This window comes from Arachis stenosperma, chromosome 8, assembly GCF_014773155.1.
Source record: "Arachis stenosperma cultivar V10309 chromosome 8, arast.V10309.gnm1.PFL2, whole genome shotgun sequence".
NCBI lineage: Eukaryota > Viridiplantae > Streptophyta > Magnoliopsida > Fabales > Fabaceae > Arachis > Arachis stenosperma.
Genome location: NC_080384.1, coordinates 20314781 through 20327453, shown reverse-complemented (window position 1 = coordinate 20327453; position 12673 = coordinate 20314781). Strand labels below are relative to the sequence as shown.

At 29.1% G+C, this 12673-nt stretch overlaps 1 protein-coding gene across 1 annotated transcript; it reads right to left on the bottom strand.

The window, feature by feature from the left end:
• Positions 1-11385: 11385 nt before the first annotated feature.
• Positions 11386-12423, bottom strand: LOC130946500 (glutaredoxin-C6-like). Its single transcript, XM_057875262.1, has 2 exons — positions 12025-12423; positions 11386-11697 (listed from the first exon to the last, which is right to left on the bottom strand). Exons 1-2 carry the CDS (start codon positions 12395-12397, stop codon positions 11687-11689), a joined length of 384 nt encoding a protein of 127 aa, XP_057731245.1. The 5' UTR covers positions 12398-12423; the 3' UTR covers positions 11386-11686.
• Positions 12424-12673: the final 250 nt, after the last annotated feature.

The window sequence follows — 12673 nt, the reverse complement described above, 5'->3', positions numbered from 1 at the left end:
AGACAGCTTTCTTGCATGGTGACTTAGAGGAAGAAATTTACATGTATCAACCTGAGGGTTTCAAGGTTGAAGGTAAAGAAAATCAGGTATGTCGCTTAAAGAAATCGCTATACGGATTGAAACAATCTCCTCGACAATGGTATAAGTGATTTGACTCCTTTATGTTAAAACAAGGTTTTTCCAGAAGTAATTATGATTGTTGTGTATACATTAATAAGCTTTCTGAAAATGATTACATCTATCTTCTATTATATGTGGATGACATGCTTATTGCTTCTAAGAGCAAGGTGTAGATAGACAGGTTAAAGGTTCAACTTGGTAAAGAATTTGAAACAAAAGATTTGGGTGTTGCACGAAAAATATTAGCCATGAAAATTAAAAGAGAGTGATCAAGCCAACAATTGTTCTTGAGCCAGAAAAGGTACATTGAGCGCGTTATTGAAAGGTTCGAAATGAAAAATGCTAAGCCTGTAGTAACACCGTTGGCTCCACATTTCAAGCTCTCTAGTAAACAATCTCCCACAATAGCAGAAGATAAGGCTTACATGAAAAATGTACCTTATGCTAGTGCAGTTGGTAGCCTGATGTATGCTATGGTGTGTACACGCCCAGATATTTCACAGGCAGTCAGTATTGTTAACAGGTTTATGGCAAATCCGAGTAAGACACATTGGGAAGCAGTCAAGTGGATATTAAAGTACTTGAAGGGTACCATTGACATAGGTTTATGCTTTAGTGAAAAATCATGTTAAATCAGCGGTTTTGTTGATTCTGATTATGCTGGTGATCTAGATAGAAGATGTTCTACAACCGGTTATGTATATAAAATACAAGGTGCTCCAGTTAGTTGACGATCGATATTACAAACTACAGTGGCACTATCTACTATAGAGTCTGAGTACATGGCAGTAGCAGAAGGGGTGAAAGAAACATTGTGGCTAAGGGGTCTTCTAGATGATTTGGGGTTTCAGCAAGATTGCGTGAGTATGAGTTGTGATAGTCAAAGTGAAATTAATTTGGCAAAAAATCAGGTTCATCATGCTCGTACCAAGCATATTGATGTAAGATATCACTTCGTGCGTGATGTTATAGAGAAAGGCAACATTTTTCTTGTAAAAGTACACACAGATGAAAATCTCGCAGACATGTTGACTAAAGTAGTGTCAGGAAACAAATTCCAGCATTGCTTGAATTTGCTCAACATTATTCCATGTTAAGTATTACATGGCAAATAAAAGAACTACATTTCGTTTGATCCTGGTAAAGGGTACGTAGGCAGTCGTTGTCAAGATGATGCAACTAGATACGAGTACTACAATTTGTTTGTTCAAAATTTGAGTCAGTTTTTCAAATTGTGACCGAGGTGGAGAATTGTGAGAATACAGGAAGGCTAAGAGCAAACTTAGGGAGTAAAATAAGGTTTGCAAGAAGTTTTAATAGGAGAAAACTTGTAGGAAATTTTCATAGGAGGATTTTATTCTTGATCATTGAAATTATAGCATAAATGATACTATATACATTTCTGTAGTATTGTAATTGAAACATTATCAAAAATAAAAAAGAAAATTAATTCACATAATATTTTCTCATATTGTTTTTGTTATAGTTAGTACATTATTGTGGGTAGTGTTTAATTTCATATTACTTTGTATTTATTAGAAGTCCAAATTTCGCTGCAGACTCAACATTGATAAATATAAAACATCTATTGCATATATGCGTCGTCAGTAATGGGCATTATTTGAAATTGTATTAGCCCACCAAATACGACAACAAGATTTCTGTATAAAATGTTATTCACCTTCTTTGAATGTAACTTTGTTATCACAAAGACCATTTTATAATTTTGCAAAACTCATGGTGTATAGAATAGCAAAAGAAAATGGAGATTCACACACAAAAATCACTCCCTCATGTGTGTAGTATGATCTCACAGTTATAATACACTCGTAAATTTATAATATTTTCCATAGCTTTAACCTCACCTTATCCAAATTTTTTGATACTACTAGTTGTCAAAAAAAAATCACAAGCATGAAAGAGATAAATGACAATGATATTTATAGGCTTATACAAAATGCAACTTACGTTTTATAATTAGAAAAAAAAAACAAAACACAACATGCATTGTATAAACTGCATAAAAATCATAAAAAGCCTCTAAAACATAATCTGCATTTTGAAGGCTTCGAAATTAGAAAAGAAAGGTTAAAACATAACATATGTTTTGCATGTTCTAAATTAAAAAAATAAAAAATTAAATCGCAACCTATGTTTTACAGGTTTCAAATTAAAAAGAAAATAACAAGTTAAATCTTAACATGCATTTCACAGGTAAAAAAAAAATTAAAAAATTCTACTTTACACAAATTGTTACTTGAGTTTTGCTCTGACATCATACCATTGTAATTGCTTCATGCATATCCATTTTAATGTGTAACTCTAAATTTTTTTCCATATTAAAAAAAATTAGCCATACTAAATTATAAAAATTAATTTTTTTATATAGAAAAAGTAGTGGTGCTTTTATATAATATTAACATTTTGGGTATTTTGAAGTATTGTGGATGTACATAGTTTTCTGATGGAACGTGTTGTCTCTGCGTCAGATATTCTTCATAATTTTTCAGAGATTCGTCACAATTTTGGATACATGACGCCACCGGAGCAACACGCAGGAGGCATGTTGACTATTTTTGCAGAGATTCCTCAGAGATATTTTGCAACTTTTCGCAAAGATTCTTAACATCTCTGTCCATGTGGCACAACGACAACAACACGTGAAGAACGTGTTGACTACTTTTTCAGCATACCCCATGTAGGAGACATGCTTGTTCTTCAGAAACAGTAGCTAGTCATAAGTGCTTCGAATCTTTAAAATGGGGGAGTGGGGTTCTTGCCGGTGAATGCGAAAGAGATTGAGAGCGAGAAATATTGAATAAAGTTCCTAAGCGAGATTAAAAGTGAAAGAGTAATGTACTGAGAGTAAAAGTATTACCTATAAAAAAATTATAAACGTGTCTTTAGCAAAAATGGTACGTGATTATATATTGACAGAAAAATATATTATTAATTACTTAGAACATGCTAATTATGTAATTTTATTCTTTTTGCTTAGTTTGTTACCGTTTATTTTGTAATTATTTTTTTGTTATAACATTATTTGAATATTCATTAATTTGTAATGACTAAAATTGATAAATAATATAAATATTAATAAATAAATTGTTTAGAATTTTTTGTCATAATATGATTATTTTTCTATTAAGATATTAGTTTATTTTAATTTATAATTATTGAAACTAAATAAATAATATAAATATTAATAAATAATTTTTTTAGATTTTCTATTATAATGTTATTATTTTTTATTATAATATTATTTTATTTTAATTTGTAATTATAGAAATTAATAAATAATATAAATATTAGTAAATAAATTTTTTTAGAAATTTCTGTAATAAAAGTATTATTTTCAGTAATAATAATATTTTATTTTAATTTATAATTATTAAAATTAACAAATAATTTTTTGATTTTCTGTTATAATAGTATTTTTTAGAAATAATATTATTTTATTTTATTTTATAATTAATAAAAAATATAAATATTAATAAAAAATTTTGGTTTTTAAAATAATATGTTATTTTAATTTATAATTATTAAAATTATAAATAATATAAATATTAATAAATATTTTTTTTCCTAATTCTCTATTATAAGATTATTATTTTCTGAAAAAATAATATTTTATTTTAATGAATAATTATTGAAATTAATAAAAATGAATATTATAATAATTAATAAATATATTTAATTCCAATATTTTTTAAAATAGATTTAGTTTTAATATTTGTGTAATTAATAAATATATTTTTTATGTACTAGCCTAACACAATGTGGAATCTGATGGTAGATAACGCCTTACGGATAATAGGGTTCTACGACGTCTCGAGAATTGGAGAGATCAAATGACCTGCCTCGTTATTAGCTAGTTGCTCTTGTCGAAAAGTGGAAGTCGGAGACTCATACCTTCATATTGCCCGTTACACTTAAAGATGTGGCACATATATATGACCTTTAGATTGATGGAGAGATTATGACCGGGTTGATAGGCAACAGTCATGACTTCTTGATCAATCAGAGTATGACAATTTTCGCCAATAAATCTAATGTGAATAGTTCTTCCAAATGTTACATAAATCTGGCATGGGTTCGATAAGAGATTATCCCGTGCCGTTTCTCCTAATAATACTTTTCTATAAATTACTGAGAAAAAAATATTATGCATCAGCAGTTTTTTCTTCTACGACGACAAAAGCAATCAGCACAATATTTTAGTTTTATATTGTGCAATTATAACGAAAAAGACACATTTGTATTTTTTATAAAGGTGTATGCCGTCAACTTAAACCAAAGGCTTGCAATGCCAGAACACTCTAAAACATGGATTAATGAAACTAAAAAATATCCAGTGAAGTATCCTAACACCGTCCACCTCTTCACTCCTGTTATACAAGAGTAGTATTTTTATTTGGACAACTGTACCATGCATGTATTTTTTGAATCATTACGGTGCATCACAATGGCAAGGCTTGATAATTAAGATTCTTCCCAACCACGAAAACTTTTTGATCGATTTCTGCTTTGTTAACTAAATTTTTCAGTAACTGATGGTGTAGTTAAACCTGAATTGGACTTCTACAATTATAAATTTCACCTTTAGAGATGAATCGGTTTCAATCAATGGCCTTATAGGTTATAGCATCAGCAACTGTGTCTGAGTTCAATTTGAAACAATTATGTGAAATCATTCCCATGGTGCACATGTGCCTCCCGTTATATCTTCCTATCTCCCAACAACCTTTTTTCCGTATCCAGCTGACTTGAACAAGTAAATCGCACCCATGACCATACGTCTTACATTTGCATAGAACATTTGTGCCTCAGATTCATAAACAGTATAATCAACTCCTTTAGAGATAGTGTACCTTCTAATTGCCACGACGATTGACTTTTTAGAATAGTATTTCATTCTGATCTTAAATTTTTTTTTCTCAGGATAAGTAACACCTACAAAAAAATTTGTCACTCATTGATCTATCACGCTCTCTGTATGTTTGGTTGTTTGTCATGTGTCCAACACACTCTTACATATTAAATCAGCACGTTCCCTGCGTGTTGAGTCTGCTCCACCCACTTATAATTACACCAAATTAATCAATTTCTAGTCAAAATACCAAAACTTTTTCATACATAAAAAAATGAGCCCCTGAATTACATATCTCATGTGTATTTTATATCATCTTACCATTGTGATACACTACTATATTTATAGTAATATCCTCCAACATACCAACAACACACTAAAATAACTCTCTTATCATATAAATTGTGTGTTAAAATCACATCAAATCAACGCCTGATACATATCCAACACTTTTATTTGTGTGTTGGCTAATTATTGTTTGCCACGTATCCAACACGTTTTCTACATGTTTGACCTAATACTCACCCAATATGTTGGGCCTACTACCTACAACATTTAACTATCTACAATTATATCAAATGAGTCATTTCTAGCCAAAACACCAAACAAATTAAATTTTTCAAAAAAGAAAAAAATTGCCACTGAATTACATGCCTCTCTAAAATAGCAAGACAAAGTCACACGGCATTAACAAAACTCAAAAGTTAAATAGTGACGTAAAAATGCATCACAGCAACAAAAAGAGTACATAAAGCCAAATTTACAGCATACTACGAAGATGAAGTGCAAACATGAATGTAGCATGATCATGATTGATGAGAAAAAAAATACGGACAAACAGCCAAAAAATCTTTTGGAAGCAAACACACATGTATATGAACTATGAAGAACCCTCTTTTGTTCTTAGAATTGGAAAATTTTTTTTCTTTTCCATAAGACATGTGAGGTTAAAGGAGCAAAAAGATACCACGCACTATACGGAAAGCACCGTTTGTAGTTCTAGCGTACGAAAATTAAAGGGTTAAAGATATAGCATGAAAAAAGAAATAAATAAAACTAAAAAACTTTTGATGAACCCATGTTGAATAATGTCCAACACCAAACTAATTATCATTCATTCTCTCTATGGATATAGCACGTAATTCGATCATTGTAATTATTTAAAGTCTTAGTTGAGAAGAAAAAGTAAAAAGAAGAGAAGTGGGAACTCCATATAAACCAGTAAAGAGAAAATGGAAAGATTCCCTCCTTTTAATAAAAAAATAAAAAGATATTCATCCATGTATAAAATAACCAAAGAAGCCTTTTGATGTTGAACTTTATATATGTATTGTGACGAGAGTGCAATACCTAAGACCCCAGCATTAAGGAACCTTTGATATTGATTGAGGGTGCTATGCACCTATGCCAGTATGCCACTTTTGCTCTTCTACCTGCCTAATTTTGTTTATTTAATTATGCATTATTATTATTATATATACACATTGCAAATATATTTTTTAAAGAAATAAATGTGTGTTGAAGGTGGCTTAGCTTGTCCTTGCATTGCTCCAGTGTGTGGAAATGGAATCATCAGGTGATTCTTCTTACGTGAGTCTGTAAAGATTCTATTTTGATCCGCCACTGTTTTTTATTTTTTTTTTTAAATTAATCAAAAGCCATTGAGCCGTGGCATGGTTGCCACGTCAGATTTTGTATTAAATTAAAGAAAACCACGAGAATTCGGAAAGTTAAACATGTACTCTCGTAGTCTTGGCTTCCTTGGATTGTAGCTGTTGCCATAGTTTTCGTAATATTCTTCAAATTTTTTGATACTATGATTTTTAATGAATTAATTAATTTAAAAAAAATTATGTGATGAATATTGGCATTATTTTTAATATAAAAATAGAGATGGTATTTTTTCATATAAAAAAAGTTAGCTTTTAATTTACAGAAATCATTTTTAATATAGAAATGAAGATGATATTTTAGTTGAACATTGATATTTTAAGTGTATTACAGTATCGTAAAAGTAAAAAAAGCTAAAATGATGACACGTGTCCAATATCTACCCCACGTGTTGTTAGGATGATGATGACATGTGTCCAATTAACACGCACAGGGACGGACTCAGGCACAACAATGAGGGGGCACTTGCCCCATGGTGTTTTTAATTTTTGTTTTAAAAAATATAGTTATATATAATATGTCCCCACTTTAAATTTTAAATGACCCCATTACAAATAAAATAAATTCAATTAGCTAAAGTTTTAAGTTTACTTTTTTATTTTTCTATCATTTTGAATATTATTTAACCTAATCAAATTTAATTATTGTACTGTCACTCTTTTATTCTCTTAAACCCTCTTCTTATTTTTATATTTTTAACATTCTTTTTCTATTCCTTATCTAGTGGTTATTTTTTCTTCATCAAAAAATAAATTTTAAATTCTCCAATTTTTTTATATAACTCTTCATGACTCTATGTATCTTTTAATTTCATTGTTTTTCTTTTTGATATTTTCAATTGCAATTTTTAATTCAAACAATTATAATTTAGGTATTAATCTAATATTTTATTTTTTTGTGACTTTATATATTTTATTTTATTCTCAATTTATTCATCTTTATTATTTATTTTTTATCTTTTATTTTATTATATGTACCTATGTTCCATATAAAATTTTAAAATGAACTGATTAATTTACTAATTTAGAATATATTTTTTATTTTTAAAAATAATAATAAAAATATTTTAATTACAATATATAATTAAACAGATGCATAAAATCTTTTATCTAACATTATATTAAAATTAAATTAAAAAAATATATAACAAATTTAATTATTTAAAAAAAAAGAAAAAAATTGTAAATTATGTTTCTATTATTTTATATAAACATATTTTTTATATAAAAATTTAATTTTTCTAGTATTTATATATAATTCTAATTTTAAATTATAAATACTAATGTATTATTAGGCGTTAATGTGCCAGTTAATTCAATCTTTTATTATTAAATGTCTATAAAAAATTAGTTAGGATAATAAGTTATCTATAATTTAATTAAAATATTTTAATTTCAAGTTTTAGAAATAAAAAATATTTTGTTATAAATTATATATAATGAATAGTATATTAAGAATAAAAATGTTCACTAACTCTTTTTAATTTTTATATCTCCATATAATTAATAATATTTAACAAAATTTATTTAGTATATATATTTTTGTCCCCACTCCTAAAATTTTTTGGGTCCGTCACTGAACACGCACCTTGCTTATTCACTCTTCACTTACAAAATTCACCCCAAATAATTATACCAAATAATCTCATTTTCAATAAAAATACCAATATTTTTTCTATGTAAAAAAAAGTAGCCTTTAATTTACTCTACTAATTTTATATAATTTTTTTTTATTTTCTCTATATCATGATCAGTTGTAGTTGCAGTGGTTGATGGCATTGATGTCATCACCTCCTTCTGTCTTTTCCCCTACTGAAAGGAGAAATTATTGGTTCACATGGTGGCATAGTGGGGTTAGGATTGTTTTCTTAGGACTCTTACCCTCGGCTTCAATTATATAAATATCATGCGCCCCTCGTTTTCCTTAATGGGGAAAAGTTCCTCTCATCCCCTCCCTAATTTTAATTTGCTTCCCTAACTTCATACTCTCAAGTAATAATTTGAGGCCTATATACAAAACCTATATCATGCTATATGCTATATTTAGTTTCATACTTATTTTTTAAACTGACGTGTTTCCTAGAAGTAAAATTTAAGTTCTTCTAAAATCGTAGGTCTATCATATGTATGGCAAACCTTGCTGGTATATATTGAATATCGATCAATTAATTATTATTCTTAAAATAATCACTATATTTTAACCTATAAAGTACGGATACGAACACTTCGTTGAGTTGATATGTTTGCGTATCGGATACATTTTGGATATGACACTCATCCGATACGCGTGTCTGTTATGTCTTAATAAAAAATAAAAAAATTTTCTCCGGACACACTTGAACACACCTAAATATCATCACATGTCCGTATATCCAGCCTTATTCTTAACATATATCGTTGAAATGAGTTTAGAAATAATATATATTATTATTTATTAAAACAAAATATTTTAGATACTTTTATATAGTTAAAAAACATTAAAAATATATAATTAAAAAATTATTTTATATTTTAACTGTAATAAAATATAAAAAATTTATTGTAATTTATCTAAAAAATACTTTATATTCTATATATATACCGTATTCCTATATCTTCTAAGATTTTAAAATTCGTGTGTCTTTGTGTCCCGTATCTCGTGTCTGCCTCCATGCATCATAGATTTTAACTACAATTTCTTAATAAGCTTCACTTTTTCAATACCTTTTTTAACCAACGAGACAAGGAAAGATGCTCGATCTATTCTGGCTATCATTCAATAATGAATTACCACGAAATTACCTTTTTTGTTTGCACCCTCCTAAGTGGCTTGGTATATGGGGCAATAAGAAAGTGGATATTTATATTTATATTCTTGGTTATTAATAATGATGGGAAATATATGAGAGTCGATACCAGAATTGAGGTTTATTATGGAGGGAGCATGTTGTATATATGCTATGCTATGCCGTGACGCACTCCCTCACCAAAGTTGTCTCTTGCCATGACGTCATCGATCAACATGATACATTTTTCTTCATGCGATTATTCTGAGGTTGTCCTTGCCCCTTGTTTTTTGCTTTGAATCTTTCTGGGCTCTTTTGCTTTTGCGAATTGAATGATAGAATGATGATTGATAATATAGTAAAAATTAAAGTATCTGATTTATATATATCTATATCTATATCTTTGCATGACTTTTCTCCCATGCGAATATATACTTGCTTTCTACACAGATTGATTGACAAAACAAAGAAAACACTATTTATAGATCTTTTATAATATAAATATATATGGTGATGAAAATTGATACCCTTTAAATGCTCAAAAGGAGATGAAATTTATAGTGATGCAGTCAAATTAAAGAAGACAATGTAAAAGAGAATAATGTATATGATAAGAAGCAAGAGGTTTCAAAATTCCAACTTCTTCCATCTCGATGATTAATTTGCTACAGCATAAATGTGGATAAAGAAGTAATATTAATATGAGTAATTACTCGAATCAATCCAAGATTTTAAAAGCTAATATTTTAATTCTCATAAAAATTAATATACAAAATATTTTTAAAATTTTATTGCGACACATTTTCATATTAAATGCCTTTGTAGACGAGTGCATTACAAGAGCATGAGTGGCAGCGAAGATCCCAAGGGCCGGGAGAAGGATTTCAGCAAAAACAAATACTATTTACATTATTTTTATCTCTTTTGAGTTTAATTAAGAAGTTAATTTTTCTTAAATTAACATCAACTAATTATTTTGAATTATAAATTATAAATTTTAATCTTAACTCTACATTTTCCATAAAATTAGCATTAAAATAATATTTTACAATAAAAATGTTTGTTAATATTATTAGCTACTTAAAAATGGATTCTTATGCTTTTTCATTTCTTTTATATATTTTTTAGTATTAAAAATAATTGAATAAAAAATAAAAAATGTTTCAAAGTGTATAAAAATTATAAAAAATGACGCAAACATCATTTTTTATTTTTTATGCCATAATATTGGAGGTGCATGCCAAACGTTATTGCTTAGGGTGCTTTAATTATTTGGCTAATTATTTCTATATTCCCTTAAACTATCTTCCAGTAATGGAGATTAGTTTTACTTTTAAATGTTCACAATAACGAGGTATATAAATGATGAAACTATCCTTTATATATACAGTTTCGATTATATTTTAGAAAATAAAATGTAATATCTAAATTGTTGAATGAAAAAATAATAATTTTGGATTGTTAATTAATCATGCACGTAGTTATATTAGTAGAAATGATAAAAAAACATCAGAATTTATTATTTTTGGTTATTAACTAGTCATTAATTAATATTTAAAAGTATAAAATAAAATATATTATTTAAAAATTAAACTAAAAAAATTAAAACTAATGATTAAATAATACCAAAATAAATAAATTTTAATGGTCTCTAGTATTTTTCTGTTTGAAATTATTAATCTTTTCACCAATAACTTAAATTTTTAAATTATGAGTTATGTTACGTAGGTATAAAAAACATATTTGAATATAAATATACATTAAAAATAAATTAAATTTATACATAAATATATTAATGACTGATTTTAGTAACTAATTTTAGTATATAAATAATATTTTTGTTAAATTATTTATTTTTTAAAGTATAAGAATACATTTTAAAGGAAGTGAATCCTTAAATAATTATTTTAACAAAAAAATAAAATTTACTGAGAGAGAAAAAGAAAATGATCACCTCTTGTCATATGGACGGCCAGGGCTGCAATAATAATGGTCCCACCCAAGCAAGTTGAGATTGCCATTCTTAAAATGAAGCAAAAGCAAGAGTAAAAATGGAAGAAGACGATCAAACTATTCATAAGTAGAAGTAAACACAAATACATCCATGGATTATATATATTATTAGTAGTAGTAAAATTTAGAGAATAAGAGAAGAAAGAGATAAGCTTAGCGATTCCCAAAGCAAAGCGAGAAAGTTACTGTGGTATCCTACGGCCTTGATTGCTTCATAATTTGCAATGGGACCCAACCTACGGACCTGATCAATCCCACCCTAAAAACCAAATCATAGGCGATCAACACGACGAAGACCAATACCACACTCACGCTGCCAGATCCATTCACAAGTTGAATTCGTGATTGAGTTTGAGAACTAATTAAGTTCATGTGTTAAAAATAATCAAGTTGCAAATTAAACTCGAGTCATCATTTTTATCTCTGCTTAATCTCACTTAGTTTTGCTTATGACATGGAAAAACATACAAGAAAATAAAAGTAAATAAGATCTGATATAAATAGTAGTACAATTCAAAAGATGGAGAGGATCCTAAATTGTACAATTACTAGAAGGAAAATAGAGATGCATGGGATCATACTATACCCAGAGATAGAGCACCGACTTGGACGAGCTTGGGGACGAGGAGGCCGCTGACGTGGAGTGCAACCAGGGACTCCAGGCCGCCTATGAAGGTGCCGCCGATAAAGGCGGCGGGGGCGGAGGGAGAAGGGAGGGCGTCGATCTCATCGTCGTCGAGGTTGATGACGGTAGGGTTGACGCCGATGGTGGCGAGGAGATTCTTCATGACGTGGCACATGCAACAGGAGGAGCGGGTGAAGATGATGACTGGGTGCTCTGTGATTAGGCGCTGGATTCGGGATTCGGTGGATTCGTCCAGCTCCATGGACAAGGAAGGACAAGACATGGTGCTAAGATGGAGGGGAACCGGGACGACGACGTCGTTTTGAACTTGCATCGGAGGAGGAGGTAGCAAGAGGACTTTTATTTATACTATCAAACTTGACTCCACCCAAGGAGGACAGTGCTTGCTTACGTCACTTCCTACTCTCTTTCATTTCCTCTCACTCTCACTCTCTCTCGAGACCTAACCCACGCGCGCTTTCTCTTTTGTTTAACTATTTTCTTTTCTTTCATTTTCCCTTCCATCGCTTATTTACTCCTCTCTCTTCTCAAAATTTTGCTACGTTTTCAATTTATTTAAAAACCTATATATTTATACATTTTGAGGAGG